Source organism: Apteryx rowi, unplaced genomic scaffold, assembly GCF_003343035.1.
Source record: "Apteryx rowi isolate R43461 unplaced genomic scaffold, aptRow1 scaffold_505, whole genome shotgun sequence".
NCBI classification, from domain to species: Eukaryota; Metazoa; Chordata; class Aves; order Apterygiformes; family Apterygidae; genus Apteryx; species Apteryx rowi.
In genome coordinates this window covers 55342-80706 of record NW_020450767.1, presented here as the reverse complement: position 1 = coordinate 80706, position 25365 = coordinate 55342, and the positions used below count along the sequence as shown (strand labels likewise).

General features: G+C 39.4%; 1 protein-coding gene across 1 annotated transcript in view; it reads right to left on the bottom strand.

Moving 5' to 3' along the window:
* RNF139 (ring finger protein 139) overlaps nucleotides 1-21578 on the bottom strand; it is a 30240-nt gene extending 8662 nt beyond the window's left edge. Inside the window, exon 1 of the mRNA XM_026079919.1 lies at nucleotides 21497-21578. Within this exon, the coding sequence (XP_025935704.1) occupies nucleotides 21497-21578 (82 nt within the window). The remainder of the gene's footprint in view (nucleotides 1-21496) is intronic.
* Between the last annotated feature and the right edge of the window lie 3787 nt (nucleotides 21579-25365).

Genomic DNA, 25365 nt, shown 5'->3' with positions numbered 1-25365 from the left:
CCGCCGCAACCGCCGCCGCCTCGCGCGCGCCCCCTCAGCGAGCGTCCTGCGTGTGGCGGGCGCCCCCTCAGCGAGCCCCCGCGTCTCCTCCTCGCGCTGGGGGGCCTCCCGCCGCGGGCCTGCGGCTCGGGTAGATCCCGCTTCTGGGGGCGCCCGTGTCGGCCCCCGCCGCCTCCCTCAGCGGCGGCAGCGGAGCCCCGCGGCCGCCCCGCAGGGAGCCCTCGGCAGCTGCTCTCCTCCCGCTGATACTCTGCCACAGCCTCGATCCTAAAAGCATTTACGGCGCTAATCCCGTGGTGGCAGACTTCAAAGCTGTCCCTGTCCCTGTCCCTCTGCTTCATACCTATCTCCCGGAATAGCTGCTTTCTGCGCTTCTGTATATATCCCACCACAGGGCATCTGCGCTCCGGCGCTGAACGTCCGTTTCAAACACGCGCTTCGCGGAGGCATCGTTTTAGGTAAAGCCAGCATCAACCACGAGTGCTCTACGGAGCCCGTCCCATCCCTGCTCTGCTCTTCAAGCGTACATGGCTGAGCTGCCGTCTTCCCAGAAAACAAATACTGTATCCCTGCGTAAAGCAAAAGTGCGTAGCCTTTTTGTGAGTGTTAGGAGAGCAGAAAATGATTTCTGCGTTGTATTTCGAAGCAAACACAGGCACTCATCCTACTGTGTCTTACTTTCATGAAGCTTCACCTTTCCCCTCTTACATATCTAGCACAGCAACAACAAAACATAGCATGTGCTGTTCCATAAAAGATAAATCAGGATTCTTTCCTCACATTCACAAAAACACTGCTTCATAACACAGAAACCTTTTCAAATAAGAACATTTATTTGTTCTGTGATGGCCGTAAATCTCTGCCTCAGAGCTGCTACAGTTCCAGTCTGCCTCAAAACACAGTCATAGGAGCGTGACATTTTTAGCAAGTCAGCGATTTTGTTTTCTCAAAAGAAATCTGTAATTTACTCTCTAAGCCCATGCGTGCAATCTTTCTTTGTAAAATTTCCACACGTCTGCATTTTCACCTTCTTGCCAATGTTTAGGTGTAGGCAGCCTTAATGTAATCGTTTCCTGGCTTTTAAGTGAGTAATTCACCTTGAAAAAATAAAGATCTTTTAATTAGGGAATGGTTATGTAGAATTTCCTGTTTTCTCACGTGTGATACAGAAGCCCTGTCTTATTCTATGCATAAGCATATATCTAGATCATATGGAAAAATGGCATTTTCCTTTGCAATCATGTCTCCTTCCTCATGCATCTTCACAGAAGCACAGATTATAGAGTATCTATCTTTTGGAAACCTCAGGCTGACTTGATTTAAAAAAATTGATTAAAAATAAATTAATGTAAATGCAAATGTGTAATCAATATTAGTCCATCTGAAACAGTGGCATTTTCCACCCAATTAGCTGTGTGAATTAAAAGCAGTTTTCAGGCTGCAATTGAAATCAGCTTGTATGCTTTTTGGCATCTGCCACAGTATGATTTGCTGCAAATGTCTGCCTTCAGCTTCACCTGTCATAGCTCAGCCTTTTCACATGTCTGACTAGCTCATGGCCCTTAGAAGTCCTATTATTTTCAAAGGATTTTGGATCAGGCCCAACCGTGTTGCATATGAACTTTCCTAAGCAATGCTCCACACTAACAAAACCAGAAACATTGCCAGATTGCTAAAGGATTGTATTACAAAATCAATCTACATGGGCAAAGTACATTTTTAAATCACATGCTAAAAGGCATAACTCTGACCTAGTAACTATCCCCATGCCAAATAATAGTTGGAGGTTAGGGGTTTAAAATGCAGAGGGTGTATTTCTTTATCTTGGTGATATTTGAAGATGGCTGAAAAAGTGATTCAACCTTTCCTGACTAAATTTATGCCTCAGCTGAGTATGAAGATGCTAAATATTAATAAAAGTATTTGATTTGCAATGAAAAGCAATGTAAATCAAGCAGATCTGTGATGTCTACTTGATAATTCAGAATAATCCATATGAAAATATTCATTTCTGTGAGGTGTAATATCAAAAACTCAGCAACATAAAACACCATCTATGGAAGTGGAATTACATGCCCTGCTGAGGCACTTCCAACTTCACTTAAGATCCCTATGAGTAAAGAGGATCTTACATCTATTTTTGCAATATAGGCTTCAGAATCAAAGGCAATCTTGTAGTACATATTTGTACTGCTTTAAGGACATATGAATTAAATTGAATCCATTAAATGGATTTTCAGGTTTAAACATGTGCATTTACAGGCATATTTACACTTGTTATTTAGACATGTAAGTACAGTGCTGGGTATGTGTAAATTATTTTGTGCATAAACATTTCCAGGTTGCAAGTAGTTCAGAAATCCTGGTGTTACTAAAGTGTATCAGATCAAATTCATACATTTTTACTCATGCTCTTCTGAAAATGTGTTCCAGCATTTAAGTCTCCTGCAGTTAGTTTAAATTAAATAAAAAAATTCTAAACATGATTATCATACATATGCTATGTGTGAAGATGACATCTACTGGATATTTGTAATTTTGCAGTTTTTCGCTCCTGAAAGCTTTAAATGTGGAATAATAAGCCAGATTCAACTTTGTTACATAAGCATAACTATTGCATTCACTTCGATTATATATACACATTAAAGAAAATTTGTCATATTTTTTCTTGGGTAAAATCCAGTCTCAAATTCTTTCTAATGTAAATTATAGGGTTAAATCATATTCTGTGTAACTTCATATTAATACTCCTAGAAAAAAAGTTTTCTTACACAGTTGGGGACTTCTGCAATTTCTTGTTGATAAATTAACATATAATTTAGACATAAAATTCCTTTACTTGACTATCTAGAGAAATTGTCAGGGGCAAATAGTCCTGAACTCCAAGATGAAGCTTGCTCTACATGTCATTGTGGCCACATGTACCCGACTTTGTAAAGTGTCAAGTGTCAAGCCTAAATCCCATGACAAGACAGTACAAAAGAACATGCCCTGGATGTTTCTTTGATAATACATAAGAACTTAAAACTAGAAAGTGCTTTCAGAATAATTAAGTACACCTCTTGTTGCAGGCAAGGAGTCGTAAAATTCCTGATCATTTCATCTGAATAACAAATATAAGTCACTGGAATTGTTTGATGTGTTCTACAGCATGTAGCAGAAGGTTGGGGTTTTATTCTCAGTTATTTAAAATGATTTATGTTTTTTCTGACAGCTCAGAGTGGTCAAAATTAATATAATTTTCAAAAGCTATTAAAAATTCTAAATTTGAGCTTTTTGGAACAAGAGGAACTGCATAAATACAAATTATCAAGTGCAGCCTCTGATGAACCTCTTTGAACTACAGCTAGTTTAGTAACATGATGAAATAATCGTTGTTATCCTATGGATAATAGCACATCTACAACTGTTCCCTGAGCAAAACAACTTTCGAGTTCTTAAAACTCCTCCTTTTGCTTAAGTACTCTCAGGAGCCCTTCAAGACAACAGCTTTACTGGATTAAAGCCAATGCTTACATCAGATATTGCAAAATCACATGATCTTGTAAAAATCATATTTTTTAAGTAAAAAGGACAAAAACACAGGGAAGGTCTTGGAGTACTGTTTCTGATTCTAGCTACAAGATCCTGCAAAGCTTTAAATATATCCATAAATATAACTTTTCCCTGAGATATGACACATAAATTTAGCCTGATCCAAAGAAAATAAGTTTTGTAAGAATTGTAATGGTTGGGTGCTAAGAAAAGCTCAGTTCAAAATGTGCCTGTCAAAAATCAAAAGTTTTCATTTGCAATGAAGGTAGCAATCCATTAACTTTTCCCAAACGTTATTTCTTCTTCCCAAATGTCTTTTGCAATTAATTATCTGAAATGATTTAGCATTTCTTATGTAAGAAGAAAGCTCTGTACAATATATCATTCACTTTTCACAGCAGTTTTTAATTAAAATGGATAAGGACGTCCATATCCTGGACTGAAACAAAAACCAAGAATTGTGAAAGGAACCTAAAGTGGATAACAATATTTTCTATTCCTAGGATGATATTCTAGCATTAGAGAGACTAATGCATGTGATTTTTTTTAAAAGCCAAGTATCAGTGTTTTATTAATGTAAGCTTTGGTGGATTCAGTATGTGGGTGACACCCAGCTGTGTCTTGGTAAAGTTAGCTTATAAGCGGCTGTAGAGGACAGCTTATGTCATCAGTTCTGCTTGTGTGAATTCAGTGTTCACAGGCTCGTAAAGATGTGTGCTCCTGATAAGATCAAAATACCAACCAGAGCAGACAGATATTTTCCTAAATCTGAACTTCTTGTTCTGCAGTTCAGTATATATAGACTTTCATATGTGCTACTTGCAAAACAAAAGATATTTAAAGACTAACGTAGTTCCTACTTAAGGTTTAATGTAAAAGTTTTATGCTCACATGTCTATTTTTTACATTATAATTCAAGACACTGGTAGTCTTTACCCAAGAATAGTTTATATCTGTGCCTCCTTCTTTAGATAGAAAGATAAGAGCTGTAAATACTTGTTACTGAGATAGGGACCTTTTTGAAATAGTAAGAATTTTCCTATATGAATTAATGTGTATAAGATTTAGCTATTATATTATCAATTTGATTTTTATTCCTTCTCTACAGCTAAATGCCATGCATTTAGCTAGCATTTTAATAAAAACTGTGGAAAGCAATTTACTCATATTAACAATGTTGACAAAATTAATCATAATAACGTTCATGTTTGTCCGAAGTGACAATGGCCATAACATATGAGCAGTCATTTTATTTTGTTTCCCTCAGTAAAGAATAGGATTATTACGCTTATCATGCAAAACGAATGCTCACTTGAAAAGCCAAAATGCCTAGAAGAGTTTGTGTCTTTACAAAGTAAGGGACACACTGGAGAGTCAAAACACAGCGACAAGCCTTGGCTCATCTCTTAAAGGAGACAAAAGTCGTACACAAGTGCGTCACCAGCATGAGGAAAATCCCTTAGTCCTATAATTTTTCCCATATTTAAGGGCAAACTCTCTCATTCTCTTCAAAGCAAAGAGGTGACTGCAGAGCAGCTGTTTAGACCTCGCTGTTTATAGCAGTATAGTTTTCAGTTAAACTCTGCAGAGAAAGAGCTTTTAGGTTTCGCCTCCTGTGGAAAAAAGTACGTAAACAAATTGTATGAACATGTGATAACTGGCATATTTAGCTCATTTCCTACCTATCTGCATGACTGGCACACTTAGCAAGGAGACTAGAAAAGCCAGAGACATCAAATATATCTAAGTACAGCAGACCGCTTCCCGGTGTTTCTTTGGCAGCATGAGAGAAGAGCTGCACAACTGCAGTCCTCCTTTCCCTCTAGGACCGTCGGACATGGACAGCAGCACTTGGGCACTCGCCCAGCTCTTGCGGGAAGGGACCGTGCTTAGGACAGCGCTTACTTTTTGCTTCATTGGCTCCAGTTCTCCTCCGCCCTGGGGCCTATGGGGAATGCACTACTTAAGATAGCTCCTCCCTGATCTTTCACCTACACTAATTTTTTGTTTTGTTTTGTTTTGTTTTCTGAGCCCTTCATGTGTCTTCCACAGAGACGTGTCTGTCTTTGATAACTCCCTCCCTCTCACAAACATGGCTTCTGCTGCAGTGGTTTCCCTTCTTTTCCAGAACTATTAACTATGTATTGCAGACCTGATTTAAAGGCTTTTCTTTCAAGCAAAAAGAAAGAATGAATATAGATCATGTTTATGTTTGTTACTGCCAAGTGTGGGGGGTTTTTCAGGCCACGAGTGAGTAGATTTTGGATGGAGTTAGGTACTCCTTTACATGACGCTTTAGATCAGGGTGGCTCCACCTTTATGCTGCTGCTGGCTGACAACTGCAGCACAGAGCTGTTATCCTGCCAGAGTAAGGGAAGCAGCTGCCTCTTTTCATCTGGAAATTTATGTGCCTGGCTGGGTGCAGATGGCAGGATATAGACATCAGAGATGAGCAGACCACAGAAAGGAACCAAAACTCAGGAGAAATAACCTGGAATATAGCTAGAATCAGCAGACATGCTGAACAGCCTAAACAAGTGGTCAAATGAATCACCTTACGTACCGGATGGGCAATCACTAGTCAGGTTCACTGGCTGTTTATTAGAGTCACCGAACTGATGGTTTTTTGAGTGCATCTTGCTAGAGGCAGGTTGTGTTAGGTGCTTGCCTTTTGGGCATCATGCCCTTTCTTAACAGATTCACGTATCTCCCCCAGGCCTGCTATTAATCCATGGTAGAAAAGGCAGCATGCTTTACTACAAATTACATATCCTGTGAAAATAACTCTAGAATGTTAAAGAAGTAAAATATCATCAAAATATCTCAGAGCAGATGATAGAAATTTATCCTAGAAATTGATATTCAATATTTTTCTAGATTTTAATATTAGTTTCTGTTCTGTAGATGTTCTTGGCTGTTACTTCTCATGAGCTCAGTATCTATTTGCTCACGGAAAAATGTCTATCCTAAAATAGGTGGGCAGCTGGAAAAGCCTGACCGTCAGTGCAGTTGCATCTTTCAAAACCAGACAAAAGTTCAGAAATGATGTTGCCTGATTTAGAGAAAGAAATAGATATTTTGTGTGGAGGATGTGGGAGAACAAACATTGCCATCATGTCTCTCTGACCTCAGGCATGCTTTGTGTTATACAGCTATGGCACTAGATACATATTTGAAATAAAGTACAGTCCTAATATTAATTTTTAACCTAATTAATGAAAATTTCCTCTTTAAAAGCACAAACTAAATAGTAGCTGCACCATATAGAACCTAGATCTATATGTTGTTTTTCATAGCTAACTCAAACAATTATACATTACTGTCAACACTTCTTTTCCCTTAAAAAGTCATGCATGTCTGCATATAATAAGATGTCCATCTGAAAGGCAAGGTTTTGCTATTCTAATTCAATATGCACAAACAAAGGCCTTGTAGGACTGCTTCTCTCAGACATTTAGCAACATCTGGGATATAATCGTAGAACCTCCAAACTACAAAGTTAAATATCAAGGAGCAAGGCAGGTCCCCATGGCCTTGGAGGTGACGTTATTTTCACCATTTGTGCTGCTTGTTTCCTTGGTCAGTCACTAATCTCTCTGTCGTGAGTGGGCTCTGTCTTGTCCACTAGAGCTTTCCCCCACTTCCCAGTCAAAGTGGACTTCTGTGCTGGCAAAGCTGGCCAATGTTACCAAGACATTCTTAAGGCTCACACAGTAATTGCCAAGCTCACCTACTCCCCTACCAGTACAAAGTCTTAGCAGAGAAGATCTCAGCGGAAAAGCTCAGTTTTCTGAAGTCGTGTGCAGAGCAGCCCTGCCCCTAGTTCCCCTGCCCTTTGCATACACAGTCACAAGCAAGAGCTGTTTTTTGCTAATCTGTGGGCTAGGCTACTAAATTTAGTTAGTCTCTGATAACTGAAAACTGTTCACAGGCCAGAAGTGTACTGCTGGTCACCAGTTAGACAACTTCAAGCTAGCTAACATCAGTTAGCTAATATCAAATTAATTAAAACCGATTGAAAGTGTGAACTACTCTGTAATGTAAAAATTTTTTGATTGATAAAGTGCACTAGAAAGAATCATTTTCTATTTTCAACTAAAATAACACATTTCTCAGGATGATTTCAGTCTTTAAAAGAGCTAACCTGGGAGATCTTTGTTTACAGGCAATTTATGAGAGACAAAAGTGGAGAGAATCAGACTTATACTGGAAACTAGACCAGTCACAGCAGAAAAGGTGGTCTTCTTGAAAGATCCTCCCTGGCAGAGCAAATCCATTGCTCCCATGGAAAGCCTTCACCAATGTGTTTTCAAAACATTGAATCTGGTCAGCAAAAAAATAGTTCTGAGTATTAACCATGCGTGAGGCTGGGTTAGAGGGATCAATGTAACTAGGACTGCATATAGCCACCATCTTGATGAGGGGATGGGTGGAAGAAACTAGCATGATTTTGTCTTGTGTGAAGTGGAGCACAAGTGATTTGTAGTATAGGGCAAAGGAAGACTTGGAGCTATGACCTGTTTAGCCTTTCTTCTCCCAGGGAATCCAGATTGGATTAAACAGTGATAAATGGTGATAAAACAGCGGGTTTGATGCAGAAGTCTGGACTACTTCTGCCTAATGTTAAGCACTGAGCTGCAGAGTTGAAGCTGGAAGTCCCATCAGCCTGACTTCCTCCGTTGTCAATGGAGAGAAACAAACTCGTTCAAAGGCGTATCAGCTCTTTGGTTTCATCAGCATCTAGAGATGCCTCTTATTCTCTCCATGGACTATACCGAAGGGCCAAATGTGACTGTTTCTAACAGGGGAACCTAAAGTTAGATAAGATTACATCAGACTGGAGACATCATCTACAGTCAGCAGAAAGAGAGTCCAAAAAGCAATTTATCCCATTTGAAGATTATATCAATGATGAGGATGAATTTTCAGTTAGAGGTGCTTGTCAGTCTCTACCTGCTACAGATGGAGCCTAGGTATCTAGTTTAGGATGGCTCCTGATTTATAAGCTAAAGCTAGATGAACTGGATTACAATTTTAGACTAAAATGTGTCTTAATACAGAGGTGGTTATGAACCTTACAGAGTAGGTTTAAGGCTTAGAAAAAAATGAGGTAATGCATGATCTAGTTCTGTGGGAGGGATGAATCCTGTCTTATAAATGTGACTGGCTACATGCCACAGCTGGCACCAAAAGTGCTCAGAGGAATCTGTTCTCTGTGTCTCCGTATAGCCTGGGTAGTCATGCTGGGTAGGATTCATCCCAGTTAACTGCTATCTAAAAGCCTACTCTGAGTGAATTATGTAGGCTTCCTGAATAGTCTGCAAAGAGAGACAGATATGCACAGTCTTAGACACTTATCTTCAGACAGGTGGCATCCTTGTCTGGAAATGCCAGAGAAGGCATCTTCTCATTGCCTGTCCCAGGAACCTAGATGGTTCCCAACCCTTCTTTTGACTTAAGCTGGGTGAAGCGTGTCATCAAGGTCTGAATAGCACAATCTCTGTAATTGATGTAGGAAAGGGCATAATGGCATTTGTAAAGCTTTGAAGGGTGCTGAAACTTGCACAACTGATTTTTACATGGTTGTATAGATAGTTCCAGTTCGCACACTATCCTGCTTAACTACAAGTGATGTGGCAAGCAGAATTTCTATTTTATGAACTGATTTTATATTTTAAAATTGAGGCACGGAAAATATAAAAATTCTGAGCAATTCAAGTTTTTAAGATTTAATATCTTCATTGATATGTATAATATAATATGTATATGTATAATATAATACATATATGTATAATATGCATATCATATGTATGTTATATGCATGTATTATATTATAGCTTATATTATAGGCTATATATGATACTGTAATATATAACAGTAGAAAAGGAAACAAAAATATTCCCAAATTAAAAAAAAATAAATTATTGTGCAGTTTGGAACAGATTGTCACAACCTTTTTTCATTTTCTCTCAAATTATTAATGCAATATGGTTTTGTGAAGTGTTTTGATTTTCATATGATTTCATTTTCCTACAGAACAGCTCTTTCCTGAAATAAAAATCATCAGTCTGCTCTTGTGGGTTAATCATAGACTTTAAAACCAAAGGGAGTCATTATGCGCATCCAATCTGAAGTTCTGTATAACAGGCTGTGAAAATGCAAGCAGTAGTCCCTGTACCTATAACAAATTATATTCTTCAGAAAGAAGTTCAGCCTTGTTTTGAAGATCCTGAGGAGCAAAGAATTGTTGTCAAAATTCAACACTTGACTTCTAAACAAGTTTTTTATTCTTGGTTAGCAAATTCCTTGAAGCTTCCTAAGGTGATATCAAGCTCTAACATTGGCTTTGATTAGAACCACATCAAATATTTGTGTTGGAACCCGACACCACTTGAACTTTGCCCAGCTTCAAGTTCCACTGCAACTTTGGTGTTTAATATAGGTTCATGAGAACCACGATTCCCATTTTGATGGGAATCTATAAATGCCACTGAAAATTGTGATTTAAATGTAAAGTCAGTTGAATAATGATTGTTTTGCCTGAATGTCTTTTTCAGACTTGGATGAAATGAAACCCTCAGGATATTTGTGGGTATGAAGATAAAAGGAAAAGCTCATGAAGCAAGAGAGAGGAGTTTTGCACAACTTGAAAGCTAAATTCCTCTGTGATCAGTGAAACATGACATCCCAAAACGAAATTTAATTTCAGCCTGCTTGGCTGGTTGATTGCTTTAACAACTGGAAAAGTCCCTTCAGTACAGACACTCCAAACCACATTTCCAGCCAGCCCCTAGATGCACGGTGAGCTGGCCAGAAGATGGCAGGCGTGTTTTGTGCGAGGAAGCACAACAGATATGCCAACGGGTTTTAAGAATAAAATAATTCACGATCAAGACTTGAAATGTCAGCGTCATTTTAATTATACTTGTAAGGGTTAAACCATAAGATAACAAAGGATAACAAAATTTGCAGGAGTTTACAGCTGCAGATGTACTGAGGGAGAGAAGTGCTCGGGGCATCAAGCCCCTCTGACCCCACTGGCATCACTGATGGGGGATGTGCTCTCAAGTGACGTAACATGGTGCCATTCTTGCACCTGTGCAGCCCCTCATTTTGTGTCTGCCTCAGTAATAGCACAGTTCTGAAAAAACACACACAAGCATCCCGCACAAATGAGGTTACAAATATTACCAAACACCTCGTCCCAACTCTGGGCTTTCTGATCCTGCACCCACTCTCATGATGGGCAGCAGATGTTTTTTCTTGCATTATGAAATTAGAGTGAATTATAATCTGCTATTAATTCTTTGATTTGCTCTATTATTACTATTTTCTTCTTTTCTTCTGTACCTTCAGCATGGGTAGGGGCAAGGAAAAACACAAAATGAATGTAGATATTGCTTTACAGTCTGGCACTTCCCCTTCACAGCTACCAAGGACTGGCAATTTCTGAATACTTTGCAGAATGACATACAGTCCTTCTACTTCCTTAGAAGTAGAGAAATTCTGCCTATTATTCCACCTGTTGGTAACTGGATAAGGCTCTTAATTTATTAACTCATTTTTGAGTTGGCTAGAAGGTGCCAAGTAAAGCAAAGTACTTGCTTTCCAGTAAGGGCTGAACTTTCAGTTTCTACAAAGCTCCAGACTATTCACTGACTTGGCATTCCCCAGTGTGGGAATATTCTGTGTTCATAGAGAAGACGAAGTCAAAGAAATACATTTAGCACTTAAAGCAAAATGTCATGATGCTCATAATGTCTCTTACTTGTGGGAGATCATTTCACAGTTTTGGTCCAGCACTGCAAGAAACGTAACTTCCAGACTGAGGAGCTTTACTCTGACTGTAAGATATTCCACTTCACTAGAGAACTGAAATTGTTGGCTGTGATTTTCATTCATAGGCTTTAGCTAATCTTTCAGATATCCTGGGCTTAGGTAACTGATCCCTGTAAAGGTAAGGACAGAGATCTTGAACTTAATTAAATATTGTAAGGGAAACTGGCACAGGGAGCAAAGGACAGGATTCTGAAGAGATGTGGTATATATTACATAGATATTTATCAAAAGCTCTGTGGCCAGACGCATTGTATTGCTGTAGTCCAGCTGAGATGTCATAGAAGCGTGATTAGCTGAAGCCAAGTCACTGTCCACCAGGACAGAACAAAAATTCTGTATGCGTGGAGGTGGTAGCAATAATGTTGATGTAGCTACGTGAGAAGCTGGTGCTAGTGAGGAATCCAGGGGTCTTACATTCAGAATTGGCTTAATTGTGGATATGCATTTTCAAGAGAAAACTGTTCTAACTCAAAATGTTCCTCTCTGCCACCAGCATAAGTTTTGTTTTGGATGCAGTAGGCTTCAATCATCTACATTTCAGTTATGACTTTTGCATACTAGGCCACTGTAGTGACTGCATGTGAGGGCATAGAGGGAATCATGTACCATTTATTATGTACTGCTAGATCACCCAGGGGCTCCACCCATTTACTGAATATGACCAGACAGAGAATTGATCCCTGCAGAAAGTGCAATTTTCCATCGTTGCTCAGGGTGGACTCAAACACTAATGCTGTACAAAATCTCTGGTCTATACAATCACTTTCCTTGTAGTCAAGCTAAAGAGCAGGGTAAGATTTTGGGGAAAAAAGGCTGATAAAAAAAAAAAAACTATCACAAGGAGGGGAAAGTGCTTAGATCAATGGATGTATTGTTTTTGCCTTTAGTTACCTTAGTCTTACTACTAAACTTTTGTTGACCTGATCTCCATATGCATACTCTGAGCAGCTAGAACTGTCAGCAACAAGGAATGAAACAGAAGCTTTAAACTTGACAGTATTTAAAAGTATATGTAGAAAGCAAACAGGAATGATATATTTCTTCTGCTTATTTGAAAATACTCCAGCTTTCCAACAAGTTCCAAATTTTGCAGCAAAGTCTGGTGTTATATATGAAACTAGGGGAGAAGCCTAACCCCCTCTTCCCCATTATTTCATGTTAAAGATAAAATTTATCTCTTTTAGTTACAAGCATTTCAACCTCCAGAACAAAACATATCCATAAATAAATGATGATGGCATTCTATTGCCTCAAATACCAGGTGATTTTGGGGSGGGGGGGGGAAGACAGCTGGTGATCATGTTTTCTGCATAACCTTTGAGAGCAGGACGAGAAGAGGATGGCCTAATAAGCAGTTAAGGATTTTTCAATTAGATTTTACAGAAAGCTTCCTAACTATAAAGGCAGCTCAGCGCTGAGATGAGCCTCCTAGGGAGCTGTGGAAATTCTGCCATTGATGGTTATTGTAACAGCAAGGTAGAGAAATAGCTAAAAGGAACACTCTTGATGCTTTTTACCCTAGTATAGCAAGAAGATGGATGTTCAATATTAATTTCAAGTAACTTAGCACATTCTATTTCTGGTACTAGTGACTGGTGATGAACTGAAGCAAAATTGCTATGAATGCTTATTTTATTAACCTGCATTGGTGTATTGACTTACTTTCATAATTAATATCTACATCCAGAATGATGGAGTTTTTCCCTTCTAAAATTTGTATTGTGCCACTATGGTGTATTATATTACCTTAAGCTACACAGCACTGGCTTCATGATGAACTGAACTGGGAAAGGGATCCTGCTGGAAAAAAACTGGAAGAAAAAATGTTTCCCTTTTTTTAGCTGGACAGTTCTTCAGTCCAGCTCAAATGTTTCTGCACAAGCCTTGTGCTGGTACTGCTTCTGAGGAAATACTCCTGTAATTACAGCCTCAGATTACCCAGAAATAGTTTTCCCCAGATAAAAAAAATCTGCAGATATCAGGTATGGAAATCTGTCTGGCATGACAGTTCTTATAAAATGATCTTTATTTGCACTGTCAGTGAAAAAAAAAAGCACATTTTCCTTTTTGAGAGCCAAATTCTTGGCCCCTACCCGGAGCCTGATTAAATAGGACTTGCTGCCTACTGACCAGCACTGTGGGAAACCTTTTCAAGCTGTGAAGGGTGATTCAGGAGTGCAGGAGCAACTCTGGCTCCTGAATTCCCCCTGCCGCTGTTTCCAGGTGTTGTGGCCAGGCTGCCTGCAACGCTGCTCTGCTCGAGTCACGCTGCCTCCGGTCAGCCACCCCTGAAAGCCTTCCAGGCGGGACGAGACGGTGTGGGGTGCTCGCACTGCTTTAGCAGGATTTGGTTCAGGCCATCTGGGTGCCGTTTCTTGATCAGCTGGATCTGACTGACACCTGGGCCAGGGGTGAAATGCGTGCTCCCTTCTTTCATCTCCTGGCAACGCGGCTCCGCGGCCTCCCTTAATGCCAGCACAGAGCTCACGCGCCTACACGTGAACCAGGCTACGGACTGAGCGGCTGTTTGCTTTCCCCCTCGATTAGTTCCCTGACGTGGATTATCACTTCAACCCGTGACTGCAGCTGCTGGCCTGAGGAAGAGGATGGGATCATGCACAAGAAGCAGGGGTAAGGACCGAACCACCTCATCTAGCAGTAGCGTACAGGCGGAGAAGCTTAAAGCAGTCATAAGGCAACAGCCTGAAAACGCACAGGTACCCCGTTCTCTGAAAACTTTGTTACGCTGTTTTCCATCGTTTGACTCTATGTCTCAAAAYGTTGCAGATCACCTGTGATAAAGATTGTGACTGTTGACACTAAGAGCTTCAGTATCTTTATTTGACCTTGGCAGCACATATATGGAGTGAGCTGAAAAAATATTAAAAATGTCACAGAAGGAAGAAGAGTATATGTAGATCTTGTGTACCTTGATATGTATATATTAAAAATAGTAATAATAATAATCTCCATCCTCAGGTGAAACAGTAAAAGTTAAAACATTTCCACAAGAAATTTAACTGGGGGGGAATATTTCTTGGGGTAAAAAATTGATATTTTTAACAACAAAAACAAAATCTTGAAATAAAAAAAAAACTGTAATCCCTTTTGGTTAGGTTCTTTACAGAAAAAGCAAGAAGTCTTTTCTGGTCTGACTAGCTCATACTCTTAAACACACATGTTGTTGGTGATTGCGGGAGGAGGGGAAGAAAGTCATGGAAAGAGCTGGGATATGTTAGACCTCAGAGTAATGTGTTTGCCTGTCAGGGACTGAGTGGCCTGTGCTGTTATTATTCTGTCTTTTTGCTGCAGATTTTTTGTAGCACTTTGCTTGCCTTTTTTTTCAAAGTCAGTTTAAAAATAAAAACCATGATGACTGCAATGTTTTTCTTCTTGTGTTAGAAGATAACATCTGCAAGAAGATAAATGTGCCACTGAGAAATGATTCAAAGGTATGTGTGTGTGCACTTTGCAACTTCCAAAGCCACATTAATCTCTAGAAAGTGCAAAATAATTACAGCCATTGTGCAAAGTCAGTCATACAGGGACCACCTACACTGTTGGTAGATGGTTTCGTCCTTGTTGAATGTTCTCAGAACCATTTAAAACCATCCATTCTTTTTGCAGCCAGGTCGTGATGTCAAATTTTATCACATCTCCATTTCTGGTTGTCAGGATGTTTATCCCAGCAACTGGCATAATACACTAAACTAAGTTTTGCCTCTTCCTCTTTAAGACTTTTTCTGTTGGAAGAACATCCAGATTTTGTGTATTGGAGCAGCATTAGGCCATAAGGCCAAATTGTCAGCAATTGTCATATTGTTGATGCAGTGGAGTTGAAGAACCTGATTTACTCTATCTGAGTCCATGACAAATGGGAAAAGTTATTACAAAATTGACATTATTTCTGTTTAGTGACACAACATCGAGCAGAAGTATCTGAATCTTTTTTAAGTGTTTGACTTTCTTCATCTATGAAGAGAAAATGATGGAAACAACTTATTTAACATGCTTTTTCCACTGTAACAGAGAGCATTTCATTAATAATACTCATTCATTCATGTCAAGATTCTGTTCAAATGATAATGTGGAATCACTGCATGCTCTGTCAACACTGCATATCCCATTCATTTCAGATGGAGGCTGCCGGCAGATGATTTCACCTTTATCAGTCGAAGTTTAGGTACTTACTGAACTGAGGGAAAGGATTTTCAGCTCTAATATTTGAAATGAAGTCCCAAAGGATTTCTGTATTAGTCATGGCTCTGACCACATAGAATTAAACATTGCAGTGACAGGTGCCAGGAACTACTGAAGTGAGGTGTAAATATTTGCTTAACAGAAACTGATTTTCTTACCTGTGGTAGTTCTGAGCCTTCAGTGCTCATGCTGTTTGACAGAATTAATATGGCTTTCAAGAGGACCTTTAGTTTTCTGATTAATCTCCCACAACAAGCCCTTCTTCTTCTGTTGTGTCCTTCAGTCTGTCATCCATCACTGAGCTCCATCCTGATCTTCACTCTTGTCAGTAGCAAATCTTGGCAGCTTTCTTAAAGAATCGAAAATATATAGGTATTATGCATATAGAAACAGTCAGATTGGAAAGCACTTTCTTTTGTAGCTTCCACATTGTTCTGTGCTCTCCTTTCTCCATTGCACTTAATATATTATAATTTTAAAATACAAATTAAATGTAACACATCTTTCTACAAAATCCAGGATGCACATTGTGAGGCATCTGACAGTTACAACAGTCAGTGGAATAGGGAAATTACAGGTTATATAAACCTGGCCTGGATAAAAGTGTTAACCAATAACACATAGAGAATATTCCTGGGTCGGACTAGGAGGATAAACAACATGAGCTGATTATGCTAATTTTCTTCATCTCTTAATGTCTTTGGACCACTTCACTGAAGTTAAAAGAAAAATTCCCAGTGATTTATGTGGAGAGATAATTTACTCTTCATTTTCCAGAAAGATATCTGCTTTGGTAAGCATGGTAAGCATGAATTTGATCTCTTTTTTAGCCAAGCACTTTTGTCTATGTGCAAGAATTCAGAATACAATAATAGATGTAGTGTAATGCATTGAGTAGTTTTTGCTTCTCACCAACCATTACAACAAAGTTTAACACACTAGATGTTATGGGCTAGCTGCAAATACCTGGCAAGCTTTCACACTATGCTGGAGAAGAAAAAGCCATTTACTCTCGTTGCCTCTGCACAGTTTCTCATTCAGGCTGTTCTTCAGACTCACGTAGTTTTCGTATTACTTAAGCAATTAGCGATATGAAACCCATCATTCTCACTTCTCTGTCCCTTAAATGTCATATTCTACTAAATAAGTTCATTAAGCTCCTGTTTTGGGACATGTTATCTCTTCGGCTGCTGTATACACAGAAAGTGGTTGGAGCAAGGGCTATTTTGCTGTTTCCTGAATGTCCCCAGCTTCCATATGTACTCACACATCATTAGAGACGATAAATAAGGTAATAAAATAAGTAGAACACTGTAACCAGGAAGAGAAAGAAAAACTCTTTCCTGAGCTATTAGCCGCTTTTTATCATACTCTTTAATCTTCACTTACATGAGTCAGGAAGATTAGCTTAAGCACGCAGTTCTAGGAAGCAGTGGGTTTTTAGGATTTATCTCATTAAGGGCTATTGAAAGTGATTACTGGACCTCTCCTAAGCATTTCAAGAGAGGCAAACCCATAGCTGAATGCAAAGGATAAAATCTTGGTCCCTTGAAGTAATGACTTTTGCTACTGAGTTCATTGTGTTAATGCCTCTTTCCATTCCTACCACTCATTTTGTCTGATGGAGCCAGTTCCAAGTTGGAGTGAATTTCTTGGCAAGGTGGCTCTCCTGGGAAAGGATGAGAGGGTTTTAGCTGCAGCTTTACTGCCTGGTGTGGCATGTGCTCCATGTCTCTTGATGGAGGTGAGGCTTCAGAGTCCTCCTTCCCTTCTCCAGGCCTGCATTATGGCTGCGCACAGCTCTAAGCAATGCCTCTCACCCAGTTTTCTTGTTAACTCTTCAGTTGTTGCAAAAACTGTTTGTGGATTATCAACACAAGAGGAAACCAAACTCTTACTGAGGGTTTCCTTGTTATTAAAATAAAGCAAAGGCTGAAGAACACGTGCAGTGGCTCCCACACGGCTGGGCTCTGAGCCTGCAAACTGATGTCTTGAGCTGCTAATAGACGTATAGAGCAGGCACAGTGCTCTGCAGCTGCACGAACTGCCATTTGGGCTTCACAGGATGGGGATACAAAAGTGTCTGAGTGATAYCTCATTAGCTATGTCTTCACTGATCTGTTAGATTGCTCCTGAAGACACCCTAGGCTGGAGTGACCTGCCTGCATTTGCCACCTTCAGGTATACCCTGTACAGGCTTTTGCATCTTTTTAGTCCTTGCCCAGCCCTTATTTGTCCACACTACTACAGTCCTGGGTTAGGGTCCCAGGGACCTCAGGCTATAATCCTCCCTGCTCCCGTTTCTCTGCTGCCCACTTAGGATCAGAATAGGAGCAGCTGCACAGAGCACTCTCAGCCTCCTGAGATGACTAAATGGAGCAGGCTGGTCTTCTTCCATCATAACTTAGACCAGATAACCTTAACTTACTGTGTATAATGTTACTACAGAACATTACATGGCAGCTTCACTTCTGCTACAAACACTGTCCTCTATAATGCAACATATTTAAGTAGCTGTTCACATAAGTAATTTTTTTGCTTCTTGGTAGAACATATTTGTTGCTTTCCCAGAAACAAATATAAAACTACTTCAAGTTGAAGTAATGAATTATTATAAAATCCCACAATTTTAGATTTTTCTTAAGCCAACACTGTATCACAGACTTTGACAACAGAGCTTCAGGACAGATAATAGAACAAGAGATTTGGAGGGAACTAATCTAGCAGGTCGGTAAACAGGCAGGAGCACATCCCACCCATTCAGAATCTGTAGAACTGAATGTCCACTGCACAGGTTGAGAAAACTGCTTTCTTCCTTCCCCATGGGGGCCTCTTAAAAACAAATAGGAACTAAGATAAAACTTACAGGCCCATTTCCACATATGACCAAAATTCCTATTTTGGGTTTCAGTTCAGTTGCTATGCTAATAAATCCTGTACATCAAACACTAAGTACAAACAATTGCACTTTAATGGGACCTTTYTGATTCTGATGAGAGTCCAGAAGAGAATTTGGCAGCGAAAGCCCAACATTACAATGGATTCCAGGGCAAGGAAATTTAGAGAACAGCAAGTTTGAATCCATCACAAGGTACAAAAAACATGCTTCTGAGTTTCATAATCATTGATCAAATCCACCCGAAGGTATAATGTTCCTTTCAGCACACTGTGCACAGTAGAGCAATTATCTCAAAATTGAGAATGTTTGAAGACAGTTAATGGTAAGGATGTCACAAACCTTCACAGGAAAAATATTGACAGTAGGTTTCACTCCCCCTCACCATCTTCCCTCCTCCAGAAGTAGTGAAAATAACATGAAATGTCAAGCACAACATCAAAATAATTCAGGGGTGATTTGCTGTTCCTAAAATATTTGTAGCCACATAAAACATCAATTGATATATTATTGCCTGCACATGTGTCTGGCTGACCATGCACACAATTTGAAAAACATTTCTAAATCGAGATGTTTCTCTTGATGCTGCAAGCCAGAAGTCTAAATGGTGTGGGTCATCAGAGAAAGGACATGSTCACTGATGGAGTTTCGTCTTTAAGATTCAGTAATGACATTTGAATTGTGAGAATAAGAAGACATAAAAGAACTGGGATGGTTAGTGGAACTAAGAAGAAAGGAAAAAGAAAGCTAACGGGGCATCCTGCAGGGCCATGAAGCTGAGAATAAGAAATTTGATTTTAATGAAGAAGATGGTGAAGAGGAAGTGCTCCAAAAAAGGAATAAACAAATCACACCCAATTTAGAAAGTGTGGGTGGTAGGAACACCATTAGTCACAGATGAAGGAAGTGAGGTGACAGGTATGTGAAGAAAGATGCTGAGTTCAATTACTATTGTATTGTGTCTATGAATTTGCATAAAGCCAGTCAGCGAAAGAATCTTATTATATGTCAAAGAGAGAAAACTGTCTTCATTCATGGACTTCAGAGGCTCTCAAAAGAAAAGCTTCCATATCATTACACAGGCTGTGATGGAGTTATATAGCAGGAACAGATAAAACCGCGATAAGGTCACAGTGATTATCAGTAAATATTAAATTACTTTTATTTTTGCAAGTTTATCAGCTAATGAAAAGTTTTGATCTTGTTGTTTTGAATGATTGCGGGAGTTTTAGTGGTTAAACAGCTTTAATTTGAAATAAAAGAGGAACACAGAGACTAGTCAGTTTGGAAATGAAATTCTGAGGACAGTTCATCATATCTGAGCTTGCAGTTCTTTTAGCTTCGGAGAAATGATGATATCAGTATGCAGAAGCAATAGGTTTCTGTAATACAATGTAGATTCCTCCAACATCTGTGGAGGAAATGATCTTCAGACCTTTGTGGTCTACAAATCACCATCACATGACTATACAAAAATAACCCAGTGGAAAATCTCTAATAAGAGCAGYATGTGTTCTTTCTCTCCAAAAGATCCCTCATTTTTACCATAGCCATAACATATGTCAGATAAAGAAGAACCTTTTAAAGTAAATGGGGGGAGGGAGACAAGACAATCTGTCTCACGAAAAAGAAGGAAATTTCCAAACTTTGTGTCAGCAAAGGCCTGACTACAGGTGTTACTGTATAGCATGTGCCCATTTATTTCTGTCACCTGTAAATAAATATATTCTTTGGAGAGGACAGAGAGTTTTTAATACTCTGATTTCTCTTGTACTGAAGAATGCTTAAGCTGTGCCTCCTTTGCCTGCACCTGTCCCATGCCTGTCTGGGATTGATTATGTATATTCTGCAATATAATGGAAACTGTAACAGTCCTGAAAATGAATTAAAAGATTAATATGCATTCCTCTATGCCATCCTTTCCCCCAAAGCTCTCCTGTTTTTTCTTGTTTGGCTGTGCTTCTGAGCCCTACCCTTAAGTGACTCGGGGGGAACTGTACTTTAGCCTTGCTGCAGTTTTGAGGAAAGCCGTACTGAGTTTAGCTGGATGAGTGCCTGGAAATGGGCTTTAGATCTAAATTTGCTACAGGATTCTACGTAACTAGCTAAGGGGGTATTTCAGCAATAAGGTAGATTGCATATTTGCTAGTAAGACCAATGTGCATAGTTCTCCATTACTGGAATAAATCTCACACTCTCTGAGGATGGTAGAGAAGACATTATCCTGCTTGATTATTGTCTTAGAAAATATTTTAATGGGTAAAAATATATTTGGATAGAAGGAGAACTGTGTAGTGCATCAATATGCAGTATTAACATAGTTTCAAGCACGCTAAAATGAATGGGAATACTTTGAAATCTCCCCAAAACATTGTATAGTATATTTGTTTTCAACATCTCTGCTTGTTAGTACAGAGATATGGTGGCCTCTAGTGGACTCAGTATAGGACTATGGCAAAGCTCCTGAGACTTCTCTGTAGATGTAAATCCTACTAATATTTTTTATAAACCTAGTGTACACTGGGGGGATGCTTTCTCAATTTTAAACTTGGTTGCAGCTGTTGTATAGACAAAGCTTTACGTGGCTTGGACTTTTATTACTGAACCTTTTAAAAGCCTTTTCAGAGAACTTTAAAGCTAATTCAGGCTGCTTGCAACACAGCCTACAGTAGGACTCCAATGGCTTTGAAAGCTGCTTAGGTAAAATAGTTTGGGAACTGGCTTGAATTTTTCACGATGGTAAATTTTCCAAGTCAGGCATGTCTAACATTTCTTCTGATCCCGTATGTGAGTTTCCTGTGTTCGGTCATGTAACTGCCTCACACCACACRGCAGGGCTGTCCATGTGTCCCCGGGGTCTGAGCCGGGGTGCATGCCTGTGCCTCAGACTGCATGGTGAGGAAAGCCTGCACAGTAATCATGATGCTGGGTAAATCTACAGCTGAGCGGTCGGGCTTCCGAAAGGGCTCCTTGGAGCACAGGGCCCTGCCGGGGGGTGACCCACAGCTGCAGAGCAGAACAGCTCACCTATCCCTAGGCAGAAGGGGAAGCTGGTGAAGGGATCTACAGTGCAGCTGGTGAAGATCGCAGAGCAGAAGCTGGTCGACATGGCTGTATAGCAAGCACGTGACCTAGAAGTGCCACAGCAGGGGAAGATGAAGAGGGAACCAGATGAGTAAGACTCACATGCAGCGCACGGGATTTGGCAGGACTTAGATCAGTGATCCACTATTAGTGTTTTTCCTGCTTGTTAAATAAAGTAGAAACACTTCTTTACCTTGAGAATTAATTCACTGATGCTTACCAGCTCTTTGAAAATATAAAATGCCACATAAATGCATTATCAGAAGGGCAAGAGGAGAATATACCTGCAAATCCTTGGTTGCTATATATTCTTATCACTAGCATTTCATCGTGGTTCCTGTATCAAAGTTATTGATAGGATAGTCAGTGCCAGACTTTTCTGGCACARAATTCTCTGAGTCAGGGCCTGATTTCTTCACAGTTTGTAGCAGCTGCAGCAATCACATTTCTGCAGCTAGTTTGAATCATTCAGACAAATAAAAAAATCGATTGCTTCTAATTTAAACCTTTCATATTATTATGTATTATATCTCATGAATATGTATATTCTCCTGTAGTTTTATCCACAGAAATGTAGCTATCTGGTGTTAATTCTATACTTTATATCTAATTGGATCCTTATAGAATATCCTTCTATATACAGAGCCAAATTTTTCCTCTCATTTCATGAAAGGAATCCTACACAGGCTATATTTATTTCAAATTTTCTTCAGTTGTAAAATATGCTATTGAGCAACTCCCTTCCTGATAATTCACTGAGAATGGGATGGGAGAAAGAGAAGCTTTAGTCTGATCTTCCAAAACAAGAGAGAACCTGCCCAGAGGTAGAGTGCAGACACAAGTAGAATTCAAACCGAGTTTTGTGACATGTTTAATACATAATTTTATGTTTTATAGGAGAATATGCAAATTTCTAGATGACTCTGGCTGATTGTGTTACAGTTGCATAGAGTTCCCTTAARATCTCATGAAGATTTGATTTTTTTCTCAATTACATTCTTGAGCCAAATTTTTCTGTTATAGTAAGATGCTTTTATAGCATAATAGCAGAATAATAGGGCTTTTAAGGGGTGCAGACTTCATTTCCCTACACTTTATAGATGTTTTGCATTGTCAGACTAGCTTAAGGGGGCCTTATTATAATAAATAAAATAAGCTTTCAGTTTTGTCTTTGTCAAACACTCATCCCAGTATGTGTGGTAGTAAGCTAATCTCATTGGTTGAATATTAGAGTCATACTGAAGATCAGATGTACTTAGAAACCCACAAAAATAGGACGTTTAATATGTAGATATATTTGGAAATTTGGCACAGATTGTTCAAAGTATTTATAGGAGCCGCAATTTACTCATCTGATTATAAATAAATAATATTTACAAATACAGTTGTAAAGTCAAAATCAGCCAGATTACTCTGTAAGTAGGTCAAACCTTCAAATTAAAGTATATGTAACTGTTGCTTCCTGGAGTCTCAGCTGCTATCTGATCTCCAGATGGGCCAAGGATCCCCGTTTCCATTTGAAGCTGACAAGGGTCATAACACCAAGCGCACCTGAAGGTCACGCTCCAGCAGTTTCAAGATCTCCTTACTTCTAGTAAAACTCCAATCTGGACAAACCCTAATAATCTTAATATGATTCTTAGGATACAACAGGGTATTTTTCTTCTGAGAGCTCRAGTCTGAAGTTTACGTGACAGTCTCCTTTTCTGTCTTTTTATGCAAGTTTCTAGTCCTTGTGATTACGATAAAGGCCTTGAAAATGTTAGCAGAGTGCACCCTACAGACTCCAGACTCCCGTATAATAATTAAAAAAGAATATAACCCAAGAGGTATTTTGTAAAAAGTAAACAGCACAATTTTTAAGCAAATCTCTGATGTAGGTGCAGGCTATAGGCTGATTTGGAAGTGTCCAAGGTCTTCCATATATGGAACCTAAGTAAGAGCTGTAGATAAGTGAACTTTCAACTTCTGTCAGGCTGGATCAGAATAAAAAACCTATAGAAGTATTTTGATGCTGATTCACTGAACCTATTCCCAGTTTATAGATGTGTTAATGACTTCTCTTGTATTCTACCTTCAAAATCCTTTATGTGTATTATAGATCTCTTTGGCCAGCCAGACTTTTGGTAATGAAATTACTCAGCTGTGGAATCAACAACTGCATCTTTCTGTGCTATGGAAAAATCAAAGGCCATTTCTCTCATTGGGAGTCCAATATTCCCCTGTTCTGAAATTTTCCACATACATTTTGTGCTGTCTGATACATACTGCAAAATTACTAGAACATGCCCTTGTTCTTTAATGGACTTCAGATTGCTTACTCTTATGACTTCAATCTCATATCCTTGTTTTATGGCTTATGTACTACATGTTAAACTACAAAGTTTCAGATCTCAAGTCCATTGGTATCCTTGTGAAATGTTTTTTAAAAAGAGAATAGTCAGCTTATAGAATTTCAGAGCTAAAGAAGTGATGCACACAAAGACCATAAGTGAATACACAGTGCATGTTTCTGTCAGACATACTGGAGAGCTGGTTCTTTTCCCTTATCTAATCACGTAATTAGCTTCCATATTGGAGAGACAGAAATCTTGAAAATTTTTGTTGTGATGACTATGATATTGTCACTGCTATGCTACTGATTATTTATTTTGCTTACAGTAATACCAAGAGCAAAACTTCTGCTCATGATTCCATCTGTATTTGGAAGTGACTGGGCATTGAAATCCCCAGTTTGGAGCTGCTTCTCTGGAGAATACAGTACGCCTAATACGTCTACAGAGGAACATTGGCTTGTATCCTTAACATCACGTCTGTGTTACCATCTATTTTTATCAGGCACAATGCACTTTCAAACTCTCTACTGGGAATAATTTTGTAAATCTTTTAAAAATCGCATTTGCTAGTAGTAGTAAAGCAGAAAAAAGCAACGTTTGGCATCAACTGATAGCTCCTATGGTGTATTAGGACTGAGTAGCAACTGCTAGAAAAGCAGTTGTTTCTCCCTCAATTACAGTTCACACACAAAGGCCTAGTAATATTTTTTTCTGGAGAAAATACACAGTTGTGAAAAAAAAAATCAGTTGCTCTTCAGATAACCATTTATACCAACAAAACAAGTCTATATTCTAGATTAATTAGAAAGTGAAGCATGCAAAAGGGCAGGATAAATATTATGGTTGAAATTGTGGTATTTACCTTCTGCCGCAGGCCTGGGACAAGATGTAGGATCTCATGTTCTGCACGAATCACTAGAATAGCTAGGAAGCCACATGCTGAGCCTGGGTGCTGCTGCCCCGTGTGTTTATTTCCTGCTTGAGAGCAAGCACTCTGCTGATTGGGCTTAAAATCCTACCCAGAGATTGTAGTTTAAATATTGGCTAAAGTAGAATCTGAGGAAAGGCTAGCAGGCCAGTAGTATAAAGGCGGTTTTCGGTGAGATTCATCGGCTAAAGCTTATACATTTAAAAGTTAAACATCTAAGTTAGCGTTAGCCACCCGCGGTTTCCTTTATACCCAGTGGTGATAACCAGGCACCCGCAGCGGGTGGTTAAGCTCACCGTAAGGCACACCCGCGGGGTAAGGGAAGCAGATTGCCCCCTGAGGTGTCCTGTTATCTGCGATGGGAGCCCAGACATGTAGTTCACATGCAGACACCTATACTGTAAGTGCCACCCTACATATCTATAAAGTTAGGTGCCTACATCTGATGAGTGGACAGTGAGGTGGATTGAGAACTGGCTGAATGGCAGAGCTCAGAGAGTTGTGATCAGCAGCACAGAGTCTAGTTGGAGGCCTGTAGCTAGCGGTGT